Source organism: Mastacembelus armatus, chromosome 22, assembly GCF_900324485.2.
Source record: "Mastacembelus armatus chromosome 22, fMasArm1.2, whole genome shotgun sequence".
Taxonomy (NCBI): Eukaryota; Metazoa; Chordata; class Actinopteri; order Synbranchiformes; family Mastacembelidae; genus Mastacembelus; species Mastacembelus armatus.
Genome location: NC_046654.1, coordinates 17,720,141 through 17,747,714, shown reverse-complemented (window position 1 = coordinate 17,747,714; position 27,574 = coordinate 17,720,141). Strand labels below are relative to the sequence as shown.

At 38.9% G+C, this 27,574-nt stretch overlaps 2 protein-coding genes across 2 annotated transcripts; both read left to right on the top strand.

Annotated features, from left to right (window-relative positions):
* The first annotated feature begins 333 nt into the window (after nt 1-333).
* LOC113130022 (matrilin-3-like) lies at nt 334-10,734 on the top strand. The gene is made up of 8 exons (XM_026306310.1): nt 334-688; nt 1,411-1,551; nt 1,853-2,428; nt 3,977-4,096; nt 4,209-4,328; nt 8,696-8,821; nt 9,475-9,594; nt 10,565-10,734. The coding sequence occupies exons 1-8, from the start codon at nt 334-336 to the stop codon at nt 10,732-10,734; spliced, it is 1,728 nt and encodes a 575-aa protein (XP_026162095.1).
* A 1,670-nt stretch (nt 10,735-12,404) lies between these two features.
* On the top strand, nt 12,405-27,391 carry wdr35 (WD repeat domain 35). Its single transcript, XM_026309989.1, has 28 exons — nt 12,405-12,805; nt 12,906-13,023; nt 14,520-14,591; nt 14,741-14,833; nt 14,922-15,050; nt 15,191-15,324; nt 15,891-16,056; nt 16,181-16,326; nt 16,710-16,835; nt 17,133-17,318; nt 17,452-17,487; nt 17,579-17,639; nt 18,509-18,653; nt 19,123-19,192; nt 19,453-19,506; nt 19,615-19,724; nt 19,869-20,088; nt 20,219-20,299; nt 20,578-20,714; nt 21,508-21,711; nt 21,920-22,066; nt 22,416-22,548; nt 22,707-22,817; nt 23,579-23,743; nt 24,128-24,268; nt 24,387-24,543; nt 25,403-25,643; nt 26,924-27,391. Exons 1-28 carry the CDS (start codon nt 12,782-12,784, stop codon nt 27,072-27,074), a joined length of 3,558 nt encoding a protein of 1,185 aa, XP_026165774.1. The 5' UTR covers nt 12,405-12,781; the 3' UTR covers nt 27,075-27,391.
* Nucleotides 27,392-27,574: the final 183 nt, after the last annotated feature.

Here is a 27,574-nt window from a genome sequence, read left to right as displayed (position 1 = left end):
GATTCCTGATTTAGCAGTGTTACTATTCTTACAGTAAGTCTAATAAAAAAATTACATGTATCATTTTGTAATAATTAGATAATAAAAAGCCTTAATATATAAAAGGACAAGGCCAAGTTAGTTTAAAATGTAAATGACAGTAACAGATGCTGTCAGACAGGAGCCACACTTCTGCAGCTCCTTCGTGCATTTCAGCAGCTCCCTCTGGATTGGGCCTGTTATCCCCCACACCTTGTGGGCTGTCAACCACATCATATAAATAGGCTGAATTGGGCTGTAGTGGTGGAGACCCAGAGGATACCCAGAGGAGGAGAGAAACTGTGAGCAGGCAGTATGACTTCATTCATATGGAGACTGGTCTGCTTCACTGGCGTCCTGGCGACGACTGGAACTTTCGGGAATTCTCAGCTTCGGTCACAGGATCGGCACATTTACTCAATTACTCCCACAAACCCACGAGTGTCCCCGCAAGGCCCCCCGAGGTTCCATCATCGCTTTGAAGATACCAGATCTGTTGAACAAACATCTGACGAAGTACTAAGTGCTGAAACCCAAGAGGTGCAGCTGGGGGATTACACTGTCCGCGGCTACCAGCAGCAGCAGCAGGAGCAGCAGGAGCAGCAGCAGCAGCAGCAGGAGCAGCAGGGCACCCGACCGGGTCCGGGTGCCAACATCTACCACCGTGGAGGTTGGTAGGATATTTGTGCATCTCATGCATGGGCTTTTTCTTATAATCAAAAACTCCTCCCCTCCTCTCTGGCTAAAGCATTACATACACTGTATGCTGCACGATTTTGTAAAGTGGCAATTATGTTTTCATATCCAGGTACTTGGAGAGTGCATCTTCAATTCAATCTGACTAAAATACAAGGATGTGTGAAAATACAAAATATACAATGTGTCATCAATACAGGCAGACATAGGCTAACTAATAAGAAAATGGTGGTTACGGCCCATATGATTCTGTCTTTGCTCAGGTTAGAAAATGCAGTGGCACAACCCAAACTGTCTAAAAAAAAATAATTATTTTTGTTATGCTGCTAATGGAATATTGTTGTCTTCAGAAAATGTTTGTGTCATTAAATGTCCATGTGCAATTACAGCAGAGTACAGTATTATATAGTGTATAATGTATTAATGATAATGTATAATAATGTATTTTAAGTAAGGCACTGTGTGTCAGTAAATGTGCAGATCACTAAATAAGCAGAATATAGGTTATATGTCATCTCTGATAACAGCACAAAAACCTTGTAGTGCAGACTTTTCCATCTCACACACAGAAATTGGTACTAAGCTAGTCATTTTTTACTCAGGCCTCTCATGTTACATCTCATTTTGCTTGCTTTAAACCTAATTACCCTCTGTTCTAATGTTTTCTCCTCCGCCCTTTCACTTTCCCTGCCAAAGCTGGTGGCACTAATTCCAGGTTTTATCGCTATCAGCCTTCTCATCACCAGCTGCCAAAGAAAAGCCAACCGCTCTCACAGCTGCAACACAATGCTGCACCATCTGCATCCTGGCAGCCTGCGTCCATCAGAGGTGCTGCAGGTAGAGCCACGACTGATTCTCCTTTAAGTCCCAAAAGACAGCAATTGAGTTGTGGATTGTTTTCATGAGTTTCACATATAGAATAGCAGAATTAAAAAGCCACCATGGTTACCTAACATAGTGTTTTTTTATTCATATCTATGAGACTAGGCAGGATCATACAACTGAATCATGGTTTCTAAACGGTTTGAGCAAAAACTGGACATCATCAAGGAGTTCTTATCAAGTTTGGAGAGTTATTTTAAATGCTGAAAAATACACTTGTAAATCTATTTAAAATGTCAATTTATTTTTTTTGCAGCAACAAGATCCAACTGCAGAAATCGGCCTATCGACCTGGTCTTCATCATAGACAGTTCTCGCAGTGTACGTCCTGCTGAGTTTGAGAAGGCCAAAGAGTTTTTGCAGGATATGGTGGACAGCCTGGAGATCGGGTCTGATGCCACACGAGTAGGCCTCGTTAATTATGCTAGCACGGTGCAGATTGAGTTTTTACTGAAGACATATTTTGACAAGTTGGCCCTGAAGCAGGCATTGGTCCGTGTTGAGCCTCTCGCTTCTGGCACCATGACAGGCATGGCCATTAAAAGTGCCATGGAGAAAGCATTCACTGTGGGGGCAGGGGCCCGAGCTGGCTCCATGAACATTGCCAAAGTGGCCATCATAGTGACAGATGGGAGGCCCCAGGACCAGGTGGAGGAAGTGTCAGCAGCTGCTCGTGCATCTGGGATTGAGATCTACGCGGTGGGAGTAGACAGAGCTGATATGACGTCCCTCCGCCTTATGGCTAGCCAGCCACATGATGAACATGTCTTCTATGTGGAGACCTATGGTGTCATAGAGAAGCTCACTTCAAAATTTAGGGAAACCTTGTGTGGTAAGGGTGATGATGACGGGAGTGTGGATTTTCCAATAAATGGAATTGATAAATATGGACTAGGCCCAGATGGCAGGAAAGACGGTAATGGAATTGATAATGAAAGTGATGATAAAGAAAACAACGGTATGTCAGATCCATCTTTTTAAATTTACCTTTGGATATATAGACACCACCATAGAGGGACTCTCCATTTTAAAGTACACGGTTCCCTTGCTTTGCTTTTAAGAACAACTACAGTTTACACATTTACCACCACATGCTGTGTTGGGTTTTCCTACAAAATGGTCTTTACCAACTGTTGCCCTGTAAATGGTGAACCCATAGTATAGTTTTAATGCAGTCACCATTAAACATTCACAATAAGTCATGTACTAACCAATCTAAAGACGACAGGGTAAAATCTGAATACGTAGTTTGTGTACTTTAAAATGGTTGAACCCCAATATGATGCTGCCTACACCTTTCACAGGGAGCATACTGCGCCCTACACTCCGCAATGCAGCTTCTGCCTCCTGCCATGTGCATCATTTGGGCTTCTGGCAACATTAACAGCCACTTATCCTGGAAAGCAAAAACTCAATTAGCTTCTGCTAGATTTGACTGAAATCTATTTGAGTGAATAGTTTGGGGTTTTAAGAAGTTTTTCCACATATACATTTTTATAATTGCTTTATAAGCTCTGAGATCATACATAAACATTTATTTCCAATTTAGCTTTAAATATTCTAACTAAAAGAAAAAAGACAATAGAAAACATGTTCACAAAAGCAGCTAACAGCAGGCCATGCTTTGCCTTAAAATATCGCCATGAGGTTGTCTTACTTTTATGTAAGCCATGAGCCAACGTTTAGAAAAAATAATCAAATTCTTTATTTAAACAAAGCACTACATTTCTTAGAGTAAAGAACTTGTAGATAAATATGTATGTGGAAAAAAATGAGTAATAATGTCAAGCATTTAGCTATTTTCTGATAAATGCATGTATATTGTAGATATTTTAGTAGCCTAATTAGTGTATATGAGAACTTGGAAAATACATAAAATTTGGTAGGATTTCAAAATAAAAGTCTTATTTCCAAATCGCATGTACCGAGCCTCTAAAGAGCAAAGGGATCAAACAACACATGTTTTTCCTCAAGTAAAACTATATATGACTAGCTTTAGGTCACTAAAATGACACCTTGAACCGGAGGAGTGAGTTCAGCCTCTGTGTTTTTCCTGACTTATGTCCAAGCACAACGTTCTTCACTATTGAAGGCATCATGCATGAGTGTTGCCTGCAGAATCTTCTGTTGCCAAATTTATGTGAAAAGTTATTGAGGTGACATCTCATCCTTAATAAATAACACACGATCTGAAACCTAAATCACTACAACACTGTAGTTGAAACACAGAGATCAAGCAAATTAATCTGCATGTGGCTTTTTAGGATAAAATTGACTCATTTAACCAAGGCATACTTACAACTTACTAAGATTCCTATGACACAAAATGATGGATCTAACTAGACCTAAGCCAATCAGACATTGGAGTTTTTCTTCTCAGGTTTGGATGCATGTGCTGAGGGTCACAATTGCCAGCACATTTGTGTCAACAGTGGCAAATCGTACAACTGCAAGTGTCGCCCGGGCTATGTCTTGAACCCGGACAAGAAAACATGCTCACGTAAGAACCTTTGTCGTTGTTTTAATGGTCTGTCTAGTATGTCAAGTGTCCCCAAATCCCTTTTTTTGTTTGAAAATGTTGAACTCTTTTTCTTGACTGTGTTTCTTTTCAGGCTCTGATGCATGTGCCCAGGGACATGACTGCCAGCATATTTGTGTCAACAGTGGGGACTCGTACATGTGCAAGTGTCGAGTGGGATATGTGTTGAATCCAGACCAGAAAACGTGCTCACGTAAGAATGCAAATATTTCTGTGTGAGTGTGAGTGTGTGTGGTTGTTTGTGGTTGTTTGTCTCTATGTGGCCCTGTGATGGACTGGTGACCTGTCCAGGGTGGACCCTTGCCTTCCACCCAAAGAGAGCTGGGATAGGCTCCAGCTGATCCCTGGGACCCTGGTTAAGGATTGAACGGGTATAGATAATGGATGGATGGATGTAAGTGGGATATCTTGTGAATGCAAATGTGAAAACATAAGAAAACCCTTGAGCTATTTAACAGGCCACATATTTGCATTTTGGCACAGATTGTCTTTAATTATGTAGTAAAAAATCTGTAGAAATACCTCGACTTGGAAATCAGTGAGGTGATTTTGTACCACAACAGGAATGCTGGGCTGTTCCAAGTGTTTAGATATTGAAGTTTGCGAACCACTGTAGAAGCCATTAAAGGATCTGCAAATGAAGGCATTTCTACACTTGGTTCAGCTTCAGTTGTGGTGGTTGTTGCTTTGATTTGAGTTATTCTAAACAATGGGAAGTGAATGTCCAATTTCAGCTTGAATTTGTACATGCTCAGACACAGGTCAGCTTTTCTGATTTTTTACAGGGTAGTGTATTACAACAGGTTGTTGAGTTCAGCTACAGATTCATGTCACTGTCTCTTTTCAGATTTGGATACATGTGCCCATGGACATGACTGTCAGCATATTTGTGTCAAAAATGGTGATTCATATCTCTGTATGTGTCACGAGGGATATGTGTTAAATGCTGACAAGAAAACTTGCTCACGTAAGAACCCTTACCCTTAGCTTTCACACTCATCCTTTGGCGCAGTATCTCAGATTTTTCATTATATTTGGTACTCAAGTAAGTCATTCTTTGATGCATGGATGAATCTTGGACAGATACACAAAGAATTGTGTGAATGATCATGACTTGAGGATTGCTTAAGCAGAGGATGAAAGACGACCCACCTAAAATGTGCTTGACAGATGTAACTGGACTGAATGTTTTATCTTCTGGACTATCTGTTTTCAGGTTCAACTACATGTGCCCAAGGCCATGACTGTCAGCATATTTGTGTAAATACTGCTGATTCATACATTTGTAAATGTCATTTGGGATATGTATTGAATGCTGACCAGAAAACATGCTCACGTAAGCACCTTTATCATTTCAGTCGATTTAGAGTGTGTTTATATTTTTAAATTGTCTACATCATCATTTAATATGAATGCAACCTTTACTAAGGAAGTTAGCTGTGGATGCTAGCTGTAGGAGTGTCTTTTTGCAGATTTGAATTCATGTGAACAAGGACATGACTGCCAGCATATTTGTGTCAAAAATGGTTATTCTTACCATTGCAATTGTCATGAGGGCTATAAGTTGAACGCAGACCAGAGGACATGCTCACGTAAGAACCTGAGTTTCACCTACACTATATACATTGTCGCGTCCTGGCACAAATGGTCTTCCTTGTTTAATTAGACTGAGCTGGTTAGCATGTGGAAGTGTTTTTCAGGTTCAGACTCATGTGCTCAGGAACATGGCTGCCAACATATTTGCGTCAACATCGATGACTCGTACATGTGCAGATGTCGAGAGGGATATTTATTGAATACAGACCTGAAAACATGCTCACGTAAGAACTTGGACTTTATCTGCAGATAATATATGTCTTCATGGTCTAGATTAAATGCAGAAAATGCATAGAATTTATGGCCTTTATGTATTTTTTAAATGTTATTTATCAGCTTCATCAAGTACTTCATAACTGATGGTGTGTGATGAGTTAGCTGTGGAGTTTAGGACGTATCTCTTTTCAGGCTCAGATGCATGTACCCAGGGACATGGCTGTCAGCACTATTGTGTCGAAAATGGTGATTCTTACCATTGCATGTGTTATGAGGGCTATGTGTTGAACACAGACCAGAAAACATGTTCACGTAAGATCCCTAACTTTTACCTATATACTGTGTTTGATATGCTTGCACAGAGACCTAATGATGCACTGTAGTGTGCAGTGTATGGTGAATTTATTTTCACTGAACAGTATGTAGTTATATGGCTGATGCATGTAGCAGCATATGGAGTGCATACCAGCCAATTTACCTTGAATTGTACATTGAATGGAAATAGATGGCATATTATAAGCCCCACAAATGCTGCTTGGACACCTAGTTGATGAACATGACTGTCAGGAAACGGATCTATTCTATAAGAACTAATGACCAGACAAGCTCCAACAGTCCCAGACTTGATTGAACAATGTCATCAGGTGGCATATGACATGTGGAGATGTCTCTTTTCAGGTTCTGATCAATGTGCCCATGGAAATGATTGCCAGCATATTTGTATAAGCAACGATGACTCGTACATCTGCGAGTGTCAAATGGGATATGTGTTGAATCCAGATCAAAAAACATGCTCACGTAAGAACTTAGACCTTTTTTGTCAGATGTGGTGAAGTGTATGGGGTCTTCTTCAAAAATATTATAAATGCTCGACCATATTGTCCCATAATAGGTTCTCTAGAGGGTAAGTCATGGCAACTGGACTTCTAGTTTTTAGGTCGAAACCTTTCACTACTCATCCAAGTGGCTTCTTCAGTCTGAGGGAAAGCTGGTAGGACACTCACATTTATCTTTCAGGTTGGTTCCACTCCACCCCTAGCCTAAAAAAGGCTCATTAGTTAAGCTATGTCGATGGGCAGAGAGTTGTTAGACCCACACTCCAGGTGTCAAGTTAGTTTCACTTGAACACCCGCTACATAGGGAATGACCAGGTTTTTTCCTTAGTGGTTCTCTAGTCTCAGCTTTGTCTCTTATTTTCCTGCCTGATGTGGATGCTGCCTTGTTAAAACCCCACCCCTGTGGGTAGCCACAGGTTCAGAAAGCTTCAAGTGTGTATCCTCCTTTCTCCTGGCCTCCATAGAGGTAGGAATGTTGTTTGCTCTGAGTCCTGCTGACTGCTACTTTGCGTTGCAGTGGGTGATGGGAGTCAAATAGCAGGCATTGGTCTGTGTGGAGACTTCTATTACAGATGTTACATCTGACCTCAAAGTCCAGAAAGGCTAGCCTGTTCTCTTTGGTACCAATGGTTTTGGTGCCATCCCTGTGAAGGAGCTGAGAACTTTCTTCTCCACTTCTTCCATGTACAGATTTGCAACAATGGGAAACACAGGGGAGCCCATGGCACATCCATGTTTCTGTGTGTAAAATTCACCTCCATAAGAGAAGTATGTGGTGTTCAGACATAAGTCCAGAAGTAGGGAAATTTGGTCTGGGTTGGGGCTGCTCCTGGCAGAAAAGGTCTTCTTCTAACAGATGTTAAAGCATCGGTGGTGGGGATGCTATTGAAGATATGAGTAAATGAGAGTTTCCTACAAGCTTTCCGTCAGATTGAAGATGCTACTTGGGTGAGTAGTGAAACGTTTCAACCTAAAAAAATTTAAAACCAGTTGCCATGACTCAGTCTCTAGATAACTTCACCTGGACGACTGAGAATCTTCACAGATAGATAATAGGTTTTGTTACTTACTGTAGGTTTTTGATTGATGTAGTCAGGGAGTGTTTCTTTACAGGTTCAGACACATGTTCTCAGGGACATGACTGCCAACACATTTGTGTCAGCACTGACGACTCGTACGTATGCAAATGTCGAGAGGGATATGCGCTGAATGCTGACAAGAAAACATGCTCACGTAAGAATTTTCTAACAGATTTTCCCCAACACCTCATTGTTTTCTCAACTGACAGAAAAAAAATATACATTGACTGAATTGGTTGATTAAATTGGGTGGAGAAGTTTAGGTCAGTCCTTGAGTTCAACTGACTCACCCTATGGTTGTGCTTTTAAGAGAAACGGAGCAGGGTTTAAAATAGATAAAGGGATCCTTAACCGATAGACTGTGTCAGACGTGGAAGTGTTTCCTTTCAGGTTCAGATGCATGTGCCTATGGACATGATTGCCAGCACATTTGTGTCAACAGTGATGACTCGTACATCTGCAAGTGTCGAGTTGGATATGTATTAAATGCAGACCAGAAAACATGCTCACGTAAGCATTTATTTCATTATGTATTATGGATGTGCCTTTAAAGTCATTCAGCATTAAGCCCCTCATCAAAATTTTAAAGCCTCTATCTAAGCAGTAGAAGGATATGAAACAGTTCAGGTATCACTTCTTGTTTTTTTTTTTTTTTTATTTGAACAGTTTAAAAGTTAGATCAGTTTCAGTAAGTTATGGGAGAGTGGGTATGTTGAAATGTATAGGTCACATGGCTGTGGGACCCACCTCTTTTAACTCCAGGTGTCCAAATGATTATTTGTGATGTCATAAAACCTGTGACTAATAACTAATGTGTCAGCTTTTCTTTTCAGGTTTAGGTTTGGATGCATGTGCACAGGGACATGACTGCCAGCACATATGTGTCAACAAAGGGAACTCATATATCTGCACATGTCGAGTGGGATATACTTTGAACAGGGATAAGAAAACATGCTCACGTAAGAAACATCTTCAACATTTTTGCTGCACTTCCAGAGGTTGTATGTTCTTCTATAACAGCTTAAAGAATTATTGTGTCACTCGTATTATACTATACTGTAAATGTGCAGGGCAGCACGATGGATTGGTGGTTAGCACTGTTGCCTCACAGCAGGAATTCTGGTTTGAAACCCATCGGGGATCTTTCAGTGTGGAGTTTGCATGTTCTCCCTGTCCTTGTGTGGGTTTTCTCCAGGTACTCTGGTTTCCTCCCACAGTCCAAAAACATGTTTGTCAGGTTGATTGGTGACTCTAAATTGCCCATAGGAGTGAGTGTGAGTGTGTGAGGTTGTTTGTCTCTATGTGGCCCTGTGATGGACTGGTGACCTGTCCAGGGTGGACCCCTGCCTTTCACCCAAAGAGAGCTGGGATAGGCTCCAGCAGATCCCTGTGACCCTGGCTTTCAGGAAAAAGTGGGTATAGAAGATGGATGGATGGATATAATAGATGTATGTGTGCGTCTGTTCTCATGGATTGGCAGAGGATTTCATGAATATTATATTCATTAATAATATTATGAATATTATTATATCATGAATATTATGGGAATGACAGCCAAAGTTTCACTGACTTAGTTACCAAGTCAGTTAGATATGTAAGTGTCTCTTTCCAGGCTCAGACCCATGTGCTCAGGGAAATGACTGCCAGCATATCTGCATCAACAATGGTGATTCTTTCAACTGCAAGTGTCAAGTGGGATATATGTTAAATGCTGACCGGAAAACATGTTCACGTGAGAATTTACTTCTTTTTATATGTATACACACACAATGGTGGCAATATACTGGATCCTAGATAATGTTTTATAATTTGCCCAGTACAACAATTCTTAAAATGTGAGCGTCAAATCATTGTATTGTGTAGTGAAACAAGTACTGAGCTCAGTCTGACTGAGCAGTTGTGTCACCTACACCCATATCAACAGCTGGCCATGGGCTCCTTTTATGCACTCTCCCCTTGACACTTAAAGAGGTTTTATCAAAAATGGATTGTTCTGTCTGCTTGACTTGACAAGAGCCAGTCACTGACACTGGGAGGGTCCATGTCTGTAGATTTATTTATTTATTTCATTTAAACTTTTACCAAATGTTTGTCTTTCTGTTTCCGTCCTTTAGTTGTGGAGAAATCTGTGACTGAAACTGTGTCCAGTGACACACAGTGCAGTACCTCCACTGGTCCAGCCAATCACAGCACAGGTTACAGACCATAAAAGCTTGCTGTGCTGCCTGCTAAGGCATTGGACGTTGTGGTCTGATCAAACTGAGAACTTTAGTCTGAGTAAAGAATTACAACATTAGGTGTAACTGACTTGCCTGTTTCTTTTTCAGTGATATGGTATTATACATGTATGTGAGTATATTGTTTGTATGTGAGTATATAGTTTAAATGATTACCACATCTTGAAATCCTAGTTTAAAGCTAACCACACCTGAACCTTGTGAATAACCACTTATGATTTGTGATTCAATAGTTGAGATGACTGAAACATTCTAAATCGAATCTGTAATTCCACTCACAAAAGAAAAATCACAGATGTTTGACACGTTTGAAACAAAGCCTCATATGGAACATAGGTGAAGGTTTTAAAGGCCGACTACCTCCTTAAGAAACAGTCCTTAGCTGCATTTCTTTTTTTATACTCTGCAGTCAGTAGAAGTATTATAAAGACACTATACTTACATGTTTGTTTCTCATTCTTTCAGAGGAAATGAGAAGTGAAATAACCCAAGATGCCTGCATCTGTGAAGCTCAAATTGTGTTCCAGAAAAAAGTGCAGTTAACCATGCAGGAGCTGAGCAGAAAACATATCCTTTTGCGTCCCATGGTGAATGATCCACATAATGAATTGGATGTACAGATTGAAAAACTGTGATTATTACTGTATTTGAAAAGAATTTGTGTTAAAATGTTAGTTCTTTGCATCGCTGCAATAATTGCGTGTCTTATTAGTACTTTTAAGTTATAAGTTGAAAATGAATCTAAACTGATTTATAGTGGCCCAGTGCCGTGGCCAAATGCCAATCATTGCAACTTTAAAAATCTGTATTTCCTTGACTGTATGTTCACTTGATGAGCTTTCAGACAAAGTGAACCTTATTGAGGGGCAGCAGGATTACTAAAAACAGCAGTGCAGTCAAACCACATGTCCAAGTCATTTGCAACTTTTTAAATGTCTTCATGTTTCAGTAAAAATGGCTAAAATTTGATAAAGTGTATATGATATTGATTTGTATGCAATATACTTCTAGTATTATAATTTTCTATTTAAACCAGTAGTTTTTACATTAACAACACTGTCTATTACTACTTCCTCCAGTAAAGTCAGATATTACCTGTGTAAATTATTTGTAAGAAAAGCATTTCTTCCTGATGTTGAGTTGAGACAGTGAGATGTAAAATAGTTAGGTAAAGTGTAGAATCAAAAGAAGCAGTAATATGAAATTATGAAACAAATTTAAAAAAATGAAACAAATTGTTAAAGGCTTAATCTGTACTTTTCATAATGAATGTTTTAGTTATGTGTGTGTACTCCTGTGAGAGCATTTCTTGTGCAGTGTTCTTGCTAAAATACAGACTCTATTCATATCCGTAACACAATAGCTAATCACTTATACAACAGCATTGCTTTTATCCCTCTGATTATGGCATTACAGATAAAGACCAAAATCATAGCTGACAAAATTGTCCCCTGGCAGTGTTAAATCACAGAATTACCTTGTCATTAGACTGAAATATTTCATCAACTTTATTGTGCAACAATGATAGGTATTGTTTTGTTTGTTACACACAGGTGCAATTGTTTTGTGGGAACAGGGAAAACAGTTTCGGAAGTCCATGGGGGATTGAAGTGCTTCAGTGCACTTTGCACACTTGGAAATTAAGTCATGGACCAAAGTTTCTGGCAGTAGTCCTGGTCGTTGTTTTAAAACTGGGGTATTCACAGAGTCTGAGTTAAGATTCATTCACTATTGTAACAAGTTAAAATGTAGGCTATTTCATTGTACAGGAATTTTCTACATTACACTCATGTACTGTATTTTCTACGTTGTCATATCCATGAAAAAAGTGAAAGGTGTACTTCTGGTGTAAAATGACGTGCTATGTGTATGACATTTTGGTGCTTTTGTCATAGAAGATGAATTGGGAGTAAAGTTATAAATAAATTCTGATACACTGGATCCAATACTTTCCTTGTATTGCATGATGTTGTCACCAAATGGACCTAGAGCTGTGATATGATATGATATAATATGATATGCACTCTGACAATGACAGGCTACATTCATTGATGTTTCCATAGTGGTTAAGTTATTCGGTGGGTCTATTGATAGGCGTTCTTTTATAGTTCTTTTATAGTTCTTTTACAGTCTATGTGTTTCCACAAAACGTTACTGAAATCCCCTGTAAAAGCAAAATGAAGGACTCAATTTAATCCGGGAGCCATGGGGACTGCATCGACCGCTGGCCTAAAGAAGAGGGCGTGGAAAAACAACTACAACTACCAGAAAGACACCAATATAAGCGCTTCCGGTTTACGGTTACCATGGGAGACCAGGGGAAGCTAGAGGCTTTGAGGAGTCAAGATTATCTACATAAATGAAACGTCCAACCTGAGCAGTTTTGTAATATTTAACTAAGATTATTCACTGTAGTTACTTGTGTCATCACACTGATGTTTACTGGTTCCGGTACTAGGTAACTATCGCGTTAGATAGGCAACGTTAATGTGCAAAGCTAACGGTAACGTTATGCTAACGCCACATTGACCATATCGAGGCGTTAAGTCACTATAGCTAACTGCCTCTTTTGCTCACTGACGGTGGGCTGGTGTGTTGTTACGTTAATGTTAACCAACGTTGGTGTAACTAAGCGCTTCATTTCGGTCTAATATAGAGGTCTGTATCGTTATCATCACCACCATGTTTATATACCTCAGCAAGAAGGTGCGTAACATTACTTAAGACACTCTCATGCGGTTGGCCACCTTCCTAGTCACTTTATTGATGGCCTTGGTGCCTTGGGCTCATTGGTGTTGTCTTACAGATTGCTATTCCCAATAATATCTATCTAAAATGTGTCTCCTGGAATAAAGACCAAGGCTTCATTGCGTGCGGAGGAGACGACGGCCTCCTGAGGGTACTCAAGCTTGAAACTCAGACAGGTAAGTTCAGGATATGGAGCTAACGTAACCCTCATGAAACCCAGTCTGTGTTAACCTAAATATGAAATTATTATTATTAATACTATTTTTTTTGGAATGAAACAGTAAAACCCTGCATAACAATAAACACAATCTGTGTAACAACAAACACGATCTATGCAACTTTTAGCAGTGCTGTACATGTCTCAGCGTTGTCGGGCATTTGAACTCTTGAGCAGTGAATAACCGTATCATAAACTGAACAGATAAAAACGCTCGTCAAGTATGGTTATAATGTCCACATGTCGCTACATGCAATTCTGAAATAATCAGTTCTTAAAGTCCCTCTTTAGTTTCTAAGATGACTTAGCTACAATTAAATCTTCTTAAATCTGTTTCTACATAGATGTAGGTATGTTTGCTGATTTTTTTTATTTTTATTTTGTCCTGTGGATGAGAAGGTACATTTTTTAGTTTTGAGAAATAATGTCCCATGAATTCAGATTATTGTGCCATTTTCTTGTCGGTCTAATCTGTTATGTAATACTCATGTGGTTAAGATTTGAAGGCTTGTCAAAACACCTTTGGCTCTATTCTAGTACCTGTGCGTCGCATCACTGTAAGATGAAATGGTCCTACCTTGCCTACTCCAAACTACTAACTATTACTAGTTATTATGATAATTATTATTATGACTAGTTATTACAAATGTGAAAATTCACCAGTAAATAAAAAAACAAGAACTTCTTCTTTCTTCTTCTTATCCTTTCGGCTGCTCCCTTCAGGGGTTGCCACAGAGAATCATCTGCCTCCATTTAACCCTATCCTCTGTATCCTCTTCACCCACACCAACTATCCTCATGTCCTCCATCACTACATCCAAGAACCTCCTCTTTGGTCTTCCTCTAGGCCTCCTTCCTGGCAGCTCTAACCTCAGCATCCTTTTACCAATGTATTCACTGTCCCTCCTCTGAACATGTCCAAACCATCTCAATCTGGCTTCCCTGGCTTTTTCTCCAAAACATCTAACATGAGCTGTCCCTCTGATGTCCTCATTCCTGATCCTATCCATCCTCGTCACTCCCAGAGAGAACCTCAACATCTTCAGCTCTGCTACCTCCAGCTCTGCCTCCTGTCTTTTTCTCAGTGCCACTGTCTCTAAACCAGACAACATTGCTGGTCTCACCACTGTCTTGTCCACCTTTCCTTTCATTCTTGCTGACACTCTTTTGTCACACATCACACCTGACACTTTCCTCCACCCGTTCCAACCTGCTTGCACATGTCTCTTCACTTCTTTTCCACACTCTCTGTTGTTCTGGACTGTTGACCCAAGGTACTTAAAATCCTCCACCTTCTTCACCTCTACTCCCTGTAACCTCACCGTTCTACTTGAGAACTCTGTGCCAATATTATTTTGGTACAAACTACTGTTTTTGAAAATGTTTTGGTTTATTCATTAAGAATTATTTACTGGTTATTTGTGTTCTTCCTTTTTCTATGTGCTTTCTCAACAGATGATGCCAAACTCAAAGGTCTTGCTGCACCCAGTAATCTCTCAATGAACCAGACACTAGAAGGCCACAGTGGTAAGCTGTAGGCAGTTGTTGACGAGCCTATTGTCATTATAATATATTAGAGAAGCAGCTATTGTCTACAGAAGGAAAGTTGAATCAGTTTGTGTAATGCCAGGACCTCAAGGGAACTGTCTGACGCTTCACAATTATTACACTTGTAGGTGCAGTGCAAGTGGTCACATGGAATGAACAGTATGAAAAGTTGACAACTAGTGACCAGAATGGTCTCATCATTGTATGGATGCTCTACAAAGGTGATTACTGCATTCAGACATACAAAAATTTAGGTTGTCCTGTAATAAATTTTCTATATAGAGTCCTTTGCCTTTGTCCTTTCCTAAGGTGCATGGTATGAGGAGATGATCAACAACAGGAACAAGTCAGTGGTGAGGAGCATGAGCTGGAACGCCGATGGCCAGAAAATCTGCATTGTGTATGAGGATGGAGCGGTCATTGTTGGGTCTGTCGATGGTAAAAACCGATTTACAGTGAAATTGGTACAAATCTGATAAATAGCAATCAAAGTATTTTTCCAAACAGATTTAGCTTAAAATGACAAAGAATTGCTTTGTGGGGAAAATGAGCAGCTCATAAAGGCTTTGTTTTTGTAGGAAACCGGATTTGGGGAAAAGAGCTAAAGGGAAATCAGCTTGCGCATGTGGCATGGTCACCAGACAGCAAAATCCTCCTTTTTGGCATGGCTAATGGGGAAGTACAAATCTATGACAATCAAGGAAACTTCATAGTGAGTGCATATCATTGGTTGATAAATAAGAAATGCCAGTTTGTCATAGTATATTGTCCATATAGAACTACCTAGCGTAACTTTCCAATTAAAAATTCCAGGTACAACGTAGAGTCTCATATACCGTAGGAATGTTATTTTTATAGCTGCAGGCTTTCAACACACATGAAAACAGAAGAGATTAATGAAGAATGTATTGTTAAACATTATCAAAGGATATACAGTACCAGTCAAAAGTTTGGACACACTTTCTCAACTCAAAGGTTTATCCAAACCTTTGACTGGTACTGTATACTGTATTTGCATATTGGGTTTGGGCTAAACATTGTGTAATGCTTTAAATGGTGTGAAAATGTTTTAGGTTGGTGACTCATATTGGTATCAAAAAACACCACCATCCTTATGCATCCACATGAAATTTATTTTAAAAAATCAAATTTGATTTGCCTAATAGGATTGCCATCCTAAGAATGACTTTTTGAGCATATCATATCAAATCATATGCTGTCTTTTACTGATTATATATTAGTATGTATTGACTTTTTATAATCTTTATTATGTTTTAGATGAAAATGACCATCAGCTGTCTCGCCAATGTGACTGGAGCTGTCACTATAGCAGGTATCCACTGGTATGCTGGAACTGGGGGTTATGTCGAGCCAGACTGTCCATGTCTTGCTATCTGTTTTGACAATGGAAGATGCCAGATCATGCGTTATGAGAATGATGAAAGTAAGCAAAATAAAACCATTTTCCACAGGTTGAACTGTATTTCCCAAGATATACTTCAAAGAAATGTTTCGTAATGGTGCACTTCAAAGAAATGTTTGGTAAGGGTGCGAACTTGTTTTTGCAGACCCAGTGTGTATTGACACTCTGATGAATGTGGTCAGCATCCAGTGGAATCATTGTGGGAGTGTGCTGGCAGTGGCAGGCTCTCTCCGAGCCTCAAATGTAGAGAAAGAGTTTAATGTGGTGCAGTTCTACACACCATTTGGAGAGGTGAGGGTGAAGACTTTGTTCCCTTATACAGGATTTTTTTTTTTGAAGTACAGGTTTTTCAACTCACATGTGGTGTGCCTGTTAGTAGTAGTACAGTAGTAGTCAGTAGTCAGTAGTAGTACTTTTATACATTTAAGAATGTAACACAATGGATGGAAATAAAATGTTCCTGTTGTAGCTCTATTTTAGGCAATTGGAAGTGTTAGTAGTCTAGATGTTGAGTTTTAAAAAGTCTAAAGAGTCAGCAAAATAATTTTTGAGGTAGCCTACTAGTATAAATAGTAAAAGCATATGTATCATGTAACACATTAGATCTCACAAATCCTGCGGATAAAAATACATAAAATTTGTCCACCAGTAACACCCTTTCATACTTAAAACAGCATCTAAGAACTCTCAAAGTTCCTGGGAAGCAGATGACAGGAGTTGCCTGGGAGGGAGGAGGGCTACGTATTGGTCTAGCTGTGGACTCCTACATATACTTTGCCAACATAAGACCAGACTACAAGGTAAATGCAAACACTTTCACCTGATATTATCTATATTTTTCACTTTAATTAAAATGCTTCTACAAAAGAAACAGTTCTTCAAGACAGCCTTTGAGAATCCTTTAATTTGGCATGAATATAAACTTAAACACATGCTCTTCATTACAAAAACAGAGTTTGTTTCCTTACTGAAAGCAGATTTGGCAATAAATGCCTTTTGTGGTCAGTGACTTGTCTACTATTTTAAATGATTTCAGGACACACAGTTCCTAAGCTTTAGGTTTTCCTAATCTACCAGCTCTTTATCTGTCTTAACAGTGGGGCTATTGTTGCAGCACAGTGGTGTATGCCTACACAAAGCCAGAGCGGCAGGAGTACTGTGTTGTATTCTGGGACACAAAAAACAATGAGAAGTTTGTCAAATATGTCAAGAGCTTAATGTCCATCACTACCTCAGGGGACTTCTGCATTCTGGCCAGTAAGGCAGATGACACTCAGTCTCAGGTACAAACACATCTTACATAGCAGCAATCGGAGGAAAGAAAAAATAGCTTGAATAGGAATCAAAGAAATACACTAGTAATAGACTGAACTATAACAATTAGGATCACAATTTTTTCTCTGTTGTCTGTCACAGGAGGACTCCGAGTTAGAGTCTGGAAGTCATGCAAGGGTAATGTACAAATCAAAGTGCACTCCTTAGACGAGAACTATTTTGACATATACTTACCCATAGAATAACCTTGCCCTACTCTGTTTTTCAGTATGTCCTGATATTGTGCAACTCCATTGGGACTCCACTGGACTCAAAGTACATTGACATTGGTGAGTCCATGCAGTAAATAGAGATTACATTCAGTAGTCAACTCATCCTTCAAATTATAACATATACTATAAGCAAGTTGTGTGCCTGATGTGCTTGTATACAGTGAATATACAGTAGCCATAATTGACCATAAGGCTGGCATTTTTCTTCAAGCCAGTGTGAAAGCTTACACCCTGTGTATGGATAGACGTGAAATGGTGGTTGGCTTTCTGCCTCCTGCTGCCCACAGTTGTATCTTACACAGGTACTCAGAATCCCATAGCAAACAGACAGTGAATACTTGATGTCTTTTTATCTCACAGATATTCAGAATTTTGTTTCTGCTGCAGACATGGCCAGATGTTTGCTGACAAGTTGAGGTCAAGACAGTTCGGAGTCTGCAGCTTAGAGAATTTGAGTGGTCTAAATGAGTCTCAGATAGCTCACCTCAGCACATAATTAGAGTGAGCTTAAGTGCATGCCTTTTGGATATTTCTCTCTTGTGGCCATATGGTCGCTTTTTTCTCCAGAGTAGTCAAAGTGTATCTATTTGAAAACATGTATCCCTAGAATTGGGGAAATTATAGTTTCACAGATTTCCAGTGATTCACAAACATTTGGCTGATTTTTCAGTGTGATATGGTGAAGTTTACGATGGAAGAATACAATGTGAACAGCTAACTACACATTATGTGTACTGTAATACTGTGTTGTTTGAGGTCAACAGTAAGCCCTAAAAACACATTAATTGGTGAAAATGATAACACAATGAGACGAAAAAGCTGAGCCTACACATGATCCACCAAACTGCGTCAATAAGTAGCTAGTGCAAATTAATTATCTCCAAATGACACAAAATTCAAAATGTGTCACTTGTTTATTTGGTCAGATCCACTGTTTGTCACCATGACCAAGACACATGTGATTGCTGCATCCAAAGAGGTTTTCTACCTGTGGCAATACAGAGTGGCAAAGAAATTAACTGCTCTGGAGATCAACCAAATGACCAGAACTAAGAAGGAGGGAAGAGAGAGGTGAGTTGCTTCAGGTAATGTAGGCATAAAGTAACCTGTACACTGGAACTGCACCCAAACCTGATGTCAGGAGAACAGTAATCAACAAATCCAGGTAGTAGAGGAATGTGGCAGAATTAAAAAACTGCCATATCACAACCTACTGTACAACCCAAGCATATCATGGAAGGTTACAGGGAGAAAGTATAACCACAAGGCTAGATTCTGTGATTGAATGGATGAAACCTTGGGTTTACTGGCTAAGTGTTAAAGTGTTGGTACTGACAGTACTATGAAAGGGATTCATTCATCTGAATGAAATGCCACTGAGGTCCCAGACAGGCAGGGCATGACCTAATGTTCTGCCAGAGCTACTGTATCGCCACATCTAAACCGCAAGACCAGTCACCTCAGTGGAAAGGGCAACTGTTTGTCTGTATGGTTGTCTCTCTGGCTCTTTTTCATTTGTTTTCACTTCCTGCCCCTCTAGACTCTATCACATTGACAGCAATCCATCTGGAGCCAATGGCAGTGGTCCAGATTTTGCAAAAGCCTTTGCAGTAAGTGACAAAACATGTGATTTATTTATTTTTTTAATACTCAGTATCATGGAAATAAAATGCATTTCATTGAAACATTTTAGGACAATATTGTTAAATTATTACAGTTTTCATATACAATTAAAAAATTACAGAAATATATAAAATAATAAAAATGATATTTGTTATTAGCTCACAAGGGAATACATTTAAACATAAAGTGTTGTTTCTTTACGAAGAAGGTAAATTATGGTGGCACATAAATGTTTGTTCTGTTTCAGCCAACTCGAGATCCCATCTGCTGTATCACAGCAACAGATAAGACACTGATTGTAGTAAGTGCATGTTTTATTATACAATTTTGAATCTTACATTGAAATGAAAAGTGAAAATAGAACAAAAGTTAAGTAAAACATTGAATCTTTGGATATGTGTATTTACAGGGCCGTGAGTCCGGCACCATCCACAGATACAGCCTCCCAAATGTTGTTCTTGTCCAGAAATACACTTTAAACAACAGAGCCTACTTTCTGTCCCTGAACTGCAATTCCAGGTAAATTTTGATATTAAGAAATGACACATTGTACAGATATCCATTGTTAATCAACATTATTAATCAAACATAGTTTGAATTCAATATTACATTTTAAAGCCTAATACTTGGAGTGCTGTCATGTCTAAACATTACCTTCTTTAGTCGTCTGGCCATAATCGACATCGCAGGCGTGCTGACTTTGTTGGACCTGGAGGTTCGTGCCTGCACAGATGACACCACAGGGAATCACCAATCTGCAGGAGATCCATCCAAGTTTGAGCGCAAGGATGTTTGGGACATGAAGTGGGCAAATGACAACCCTGATCTATTTGCCATGATGGAGAAGACCAGGATGTATGTCTTCAGGAACCTAGACCCAGAGGTGTGTGCTCAGTACCTGTGTTGGTCAAATAAAATTTAATTTAAAGCTTTAACCTTATCTACACTGTTGTATTGTTACTAAATAAACCTTTAGAAACTCTTTCAATTATGTATTATATTTTCAAAAACAGGAGCCCATCCAAACATCTGGATACATCTGCAACTTTGAGGACTTGGAAATCAAATCTGTCTTGCTTGATGAAATTATGAAGGTGAACCTTAAAAACAAGATGCACTTGATGTGCTATTACAGTGTGAATTAAAGGTTTTCTTTTTCATCTTAAATATTTTAAAGGGGAAAATATACATATGTGAGGAGTTATTGTTGACTGATTGCAAATTGTTAAGAATGAATCACTTTGTAATATTAACAGACATAAAGAGAGTGAGCTTCTCTAAGAGCTATGGTAGATTTTTGTTGTAAGCTAAAAGCTGCAGCTTGTATCTGTTGAGTGAATGAAATACTCAGTTATGGGATGTTGCTTTACAGGATCCAGAGAGGCCTAACAAAGACAACCTAATAAACTTTGAAATCCGCTCCCTGAGAGACAGTCGTGCACTGATTGAAAAAGTTGGGATTGAAGATGCTTCACAGTTCATTGAAGATAATCCTCACCCAAGACTCTGGTAAATGGAAAATGTTGGTCATTACCTTTTATTCAGCATGGTTTTTGACTTGGCAATATCTTCAGTGAATGATCCTACAGTGATACATTTTTATCTTTTAAGCAAAAAAACATTGAATTTTATTGCAATTCCTAAATTGGTCATTTGAACCTTGTTCTCAGGTGCTGTTCGCGTGAATAAAAAGCGTCTATGTATGTGCTGGTGGAGGAGGATGGTTTGGCAGAGTATTATAGATCGATACTATTTTTTATTTTAAGCAGTAGTGTGATTGCCTGTGATGGACTGGTGACCTGTCCAGGGTGGACCCCTGCTTTTCACCCAAAGAGAGCTGGGATAGGCTCCAGCAGATCCCCGTGACCCTGGTTAAGGAATAAACGGGTATAGATAATGGAGGATGGATGGATGGATAGTGTGACTGCCTTTTGTGTTTTCTGACTGGTGTGTTATGTTTTGCAGGATCCATCAAAATCTGGCATTACCAAAAAAAAAGGCCCTAAAACTTCTAGACATCAGGTCTAGCCTGTGACATGAACATACTTTGCACACTCATTTCACAGAATTACAAAGTTCATAAAATGTTTATTACTGATGCATTAATTATTGACAATGACTGTTTAAAGAGCACTTAAATATAAATGCTGAGTGACTTCATAGTGCTCTAACAATAGCTTTGTTCCAGTTTAAATTGAACTGAACTAGATTAGAGTGGGTGTAAGGATTGCTACATGCACATTATGGCATACCTACAAGTGACAATAGTGAACTGCCCCTTTCTCTCTTGTCCACCTATCAGGCGTCTACTTGCTGAAGCAGCCCTGCAGAAGTTGGATTTGCAGACAGCTGAGCAGGCATTCGTGCGCTGTAAGGACTACCAGGGCATTGAGTTTGTCAAGCGCCTAGGGAACCTGCAGAGTGAGCCCATGAAACAGGCGGAAGTGGCAGCCTACTTCAGTAGGTTTGAGGAAGCTGAGCGCATGTACCTGGATATGGATCGCAGGTACATTCAGCCATAATTGCCTGGGCATATTTGTTGGTGATGCCCAAATGTCCCTATATACTTATGTATTTAGTCTTATGTCTTTATTTGCTCAATTTGTACTTGTTATTTTTTTTATTTTTTTGTTACCTTATAAAATGTGTTGCCATCAGCTTTCTGGCCATGATGTGATGATAATAACAGAAGGTGGACGTATCTTTCTCTGCAGGGACCTTGCCATCAGCCTCAGAATCAAGCTGGGAGACTGGTTCAGGGTACTTCAATTGCTCAAAACGGGCTCTGGGGACTGTGATGACACTCTGCTAGAACAGGCCTACAATGCTATCGGAGACTACTTTGCTGACAGGCAGAAATGGTATTGAGATTTTGTTTATCCTAATGCATACATACTGTATACTTTAGTTAGAAGCTAAAAATACTATACCATATTATGAATGCTGCACACCAGGGCACTTTAGTCAACAAATACATTAATAAACCTTTAAAAATGCCTTTATCTGCTCACTACATTATAATGTGTTATAGTATGTTTTCATTTATCAGTTTTTATGCTTGTAAATGTTGTTATGCAAACAATTCAACAAATGTGATAGTGTTTTATTGCTCTCCCAAATGTCACTGTTTATCAGTAGTGGTTTATCAAAATATTCCATTATAATGATTAAATGAAAAAATTGTTCTACATACATTTTCTTTGTTTTCAGGGCCAATGCAGTGCAGTACTACCTTCAGGGTCATAACCAGGAGAGACTAGCAGAATGCTACTACATGTTAGAGGACTATGATGGCCTGGAGAGACTGACCACTGTCCTGCCACAAAATCATAAACTTTTACCTGTGAGCCAAATGTGCAGGATTGACCAAAAAAAATAACCCATTTTGGTGTTCTCTTAGAGCTTTATGTGCAAGCTACAGATCTCGACAAATCTGTACCCTAAAATAGGAATAAAGTTACTTTATCTCATATATTCTCATTTTCCATCTCTGTTGTGTAGGAAATTGGACAGATGTTTGTCACTGTGGGCATGTGTGAACAAGCTGTGAATGCCTATCTTAAATGCAACCAACCCAAAGCTGCTGTTGACACTTGTGTCCATCTGAACCAGGTGAGAAACAGACAGAAAATCTGTGGCGCCTGACTTTCCAAGCAGCCCTTTGAACACTTTCTCTCAGTGAGCTTCAGATTCAGCACACAGTTTGACCACAGCAGTCACTGTGGCACCTGGAGTCCACCCACTTCCATCCTCCTTCTGAGTGATATTTAGCTCTGAAGTGTGAATGCTACTCTTAAATTCTGTTCTTATAATGTAGATGAAATATAAATAGACATTACGTAGGAGGACATTTTAGCAGGAATTTGATAAGAATACAACCTTCCATGTAAGCTGCAACAATTTTGTAAAATGGGTTTAGCCAGAGCTTGCTTTGTTGTAAAGGACATTAAATTTGTGCTGTAATTCACGGTCTGTTCACACAAAAGGAAAAGTCATTAGCAGTCCCAGCTTCCTCCTTTTAGGCACTTTCTCCTGCTGTGTTAATGCTCTGTTTCTGGCAACAAAATGAATAGACTGTCACTTCAACTGTTACCACTTAGCCCTCCTTTCACCACAGATGGTTTGGAAAATACAGTGTCTTCTAATGTTATCTAACTGTTGTGCTCTTAACTGTAAGTAAGATAGGCAGCTATTGATAATTTTTGGAAGCGTTTTAATACTGAAAGGTAAGCTTCAGATTTTCACTCAAAGAATGCTGTAATTATAATCCTGATTTTGATTTTTCAGGTTCTTAAAGCAAATACAGTGTTCAAAAGCTATAGGAAAATTATACAGTAATAGTTATTATGAATGACTGATGTGTTTTCTTACAGTGGAACAAAGCAGTAGAACTTGCCAGGACCCACAACATGAAGGAGATTAAATCTCTTCTTTCCAAATATGCATCACATCTTCTTGAGAAGAATAAAACCCTAGAGGCAGTGGAACTGTATCGGAAAGCCCACCATTTCCTTGATGCAGCTAAACTCATGTTTAAGGTAGGTGTGTCATTTTGCAGGTCATTTTTCATTAGCTGTATTCTCTAGTGCATAGTTAGGAAAACAGGCATCGAAAAGATGAATGTAATGTGTTGATCTTTTAGAAACATTCATTTGCAATCACCAAGATAAAAGTCTGCATCATAAAACCTTCCTTAGAGCATGTACGACAGGAGTGATCTCTCTCTTTATTATCGACACATCATGTGATCACCAATCAACAGAAAACAATACATTCTTGATATGTAACCTTAAATAAAATTGACTCTACAACATCTCATCTAGTGCTAGTGATTGTTAGCTTAAAAACTGGATTTATACCCGGGTTTATTTTCAACTTCTCTGGATGACTTGTTTGGGAACACGTACATGGCATAATGGCAGATAGCAGACGAGGAGGCAAAGAAAAGGACCAGACCACTGCGGGTGAAGAAGCTGTATGTGCTGGCAGCATGTCTTGTTGAAAACTATCACGAGCAGATGAAGACGTCACAGCAGAGCAAAGCCAAAGGAAAGAAATCGGAGGTATAAATATTTATCATTCTGAAGCTGGACAGCTGTATAGGCAAACATTGTGTACTGTACTCTTTTTATAGCTAAACTTAATATCATTTCATATTTATTTTTCATTTGCTGTAACTAGGCAACATTTGCTCTTGCTGGGTTGCTTGAGGAAGATGCGACCTCATCAGATAATCGAATTGTGGACAATGCCTGGCGTGGAGCTGAGGCGTATCACTTTTTCCTGCTTGCTCAGAGGCAACTGTATGAAGGCTACATGGAGAATGCCATGTGCACAGGTACCAAATCAGATAGGATACTTTCACATATTAATCAATAAATGACTTTAAACTTTTAAAAGGATTATCCAGTGGCCATAATTATTTTGATTATGGAATAATCATTTAAGTATTTTTTTAAGGAAAAAATGACACACATTTGCTATTTCCTGTTCTGACAATGTGAGAATATGCTGTTTTACAATATGAATGGAAACACTTTAACTTGAAAATATTTGAGTTCTGCATTGTTCAAAGTATAAGAAGATAGAAGTCTACATGAGCTCTGAGAAACTGTGATGAACCTTTTTAACTATTTGCACATTTTATAGATTAAATGTCTATTTGTTTAATTAAAATTTAATTAAATTTAATTAAAGCATAAGGGACAATCTGGTCTAAAATGAAAAATACTTTGATTTAAGCCCTTGTATTTTTCTCACCTATTCAAAGACTAACTCAGCTGTTAAGTAGTTGCAGACCATGTGGTTATTCCAAAAATCAGCTCAATATATGACACTGATTGACTATCTGATTGCATTTTATGTAGGCATACATTGTAAGGAGCAGTGTTTTGACTGACATGAGGATACATATATAAAGAGTGAATTTTTACTACAGCTGTGTTTGTCATACATGCAATAGATACATTTTACACTACATTTGACAGCACCAGGGCTGGAGGAAACCCAACTTAAACATGGAGAGCGGTTACACTAGCAACCAGTCATATGCTGTCAGATAATTAGTTGGAATTTGTCATGAAGGTATTATTGGACTTTGGTAGTCTGACAGGACTGTAAGTCAAGTTAGCTCCCTATCCTAGACTAACCCAAACAGAGTGGAAGTCTAACGTCATTGTTTATCTCCATTTTTAAAGCCCTTCACCTGCGTGAGTATGAGGACATCATCCCAGCAGTGGAGATCTACTCTCTACTTGCCATTTGCTCTGCAGCAAACCGGGCATTTGGAACATGCTCACAGGCCTTTATCAAACTAGAGTCTTTGGAGAGTCTGGATCCTGAACAGCGGCAATTATATGAAGACCTGGCCCTGGAGATCTTCACCAAGCATCCGCCAAAGGACAGTCGTGCCCTGGAGCTGGACAGATCATCAGAGGGGTGAGTACACCAGTGGAATCAAATCAAATAACCTCAGTTGAAGAAAACATTCTTCAGGCCCTACTGAGCAGAGCAAGGAATAAAACGGTATTAAAACATAACTTTAGTTACCCTCAGCTCTACATATGATCAAATTTAAGAAATTAATTTCTTCATAGGAGCATTCCATTACTCAATATTACTATTTCCATACAATGTTCAGGCTCATCAATCCCAGCTGACACTCTGCAAGAGGTGGGGTACACCCAGGTCAGGTCACCACAGGGCTGATGCATTCAGGCAGTCACAGATTCACACTCACGTCTGTGGGCAATTTAGAGTGACCACTTTAACTAAACCCAACCTGCATGTGTTTGGACTGTGGGAGGAAACTGGAGTACCTGGCACACAGGCACAGGAAGAACATGCAAACTCCACCCAGAAAGGCCCTGGGTTGAACATGATTTAAACCTTCTTGCTGTGAAGTGCTAAACACTGCAATGCTGTGCCACTGAAAAGTACTATTTCCTCTGTTTAGTTACAGTAGTTGGGAAATGCATAAAACAGGTCAAGCTTTCAGCTCAAACTCAGTCCAAACACTGATGAGAGAACCAGTTCGCTGTGATTGCAAAATCACTTTTATCATGTTATTTTGATACCTGGAAAGAAAATAAATTTTGCCATTTTTCTTCTGGGATTCATTTGGAGAAATCCATAAATGCCATTTGTATGTCAGTTTGAGTGTAGGCTGATGGCCCTCCAAGAGTTTAGCTTAGGTCTGATAATCAGTGTCTCTGGAATAATGTAACGTATGTGTATGTGACGCATAACTTCAAACTGAACACAGATATATTAAGTGTATTCTCAATGACTGCCATATTTGAAAGAACAGTAGTAAACCATAACTTAAACCACATAATAGCTTTGTTAAACCATTTGGAAAGTATATTAAACATTAACAGTGATTTAGGAATACACAGACAACAGCATCCAACATTACTCTTGGTTTACATTTCTGTTTTGTTTCTAAGAATTAATAAAATACTTGTTTTATTGCATTAGAGACACTGTATATTGGCAGCCTTTGGCCAACACTAGTAAAATAGTCAAACAATGGTAAATAAATAATAAACAGAACAGAACAACCATGATAAGTAGCAGGGACATTAGTAACCTAAAAAAATAACACAGTTGATCAGGCCACTTTTCTACATTCTATTTTTACTGTTTTCTGATGCCATACTACCTGTCAATATAATCTCTGCAATGACTTATATTTGTTCTCCATTTTTCCCTTTTAGGGCAGAAGGAAAGTTGCTCACATGTATCGTGACAGGTCTCCCAATCCAGGAGTACCAATTCTGGATGTGCAGTTTGTGTAAACACTGCGCACTGGAACAAGAGATCGGCAAATATAACTGCTGCCCACTGTGTCACTGCCCTGTAGCCTGAACTCCAAACCCTTAAGAAAATTTAAAGAAAACCACATTCCAAATTTTGTATTTTTGCCTTCATATACGTATACATTTTTTATTAGTTTGTGCAACATATGAACTGAAATCGCTGCACTTGGTTTAAATTTGATGCTAAAAGCTCTTGAAACCAACATGTTTTTGTGGTTAATACTTGAGTAGGAAGCTATGATGGGTGCTAACAGAACAGTCATCTAAACAGATCTTGTCATGAGCAGTCAACAGAGCCCTAAAATACTTTATTTTTCATAAGACTGTCTAGAGGTCAGTTTGGTAAATAATGACATGTATTTTTCTTGGTACATTTTTTTTTTTTTTTTTTACATAAATATGTCAAAACAAATAAACTATTGTGTGTTTGTTATACATAGATATCGATAAACACTACAAGCAGTACACAGAAAATGTTTAGCAAATATACATAGATTTATGCATTTTATACTTCATACAAATTACATGTATTGTTACAAATGAACTAAA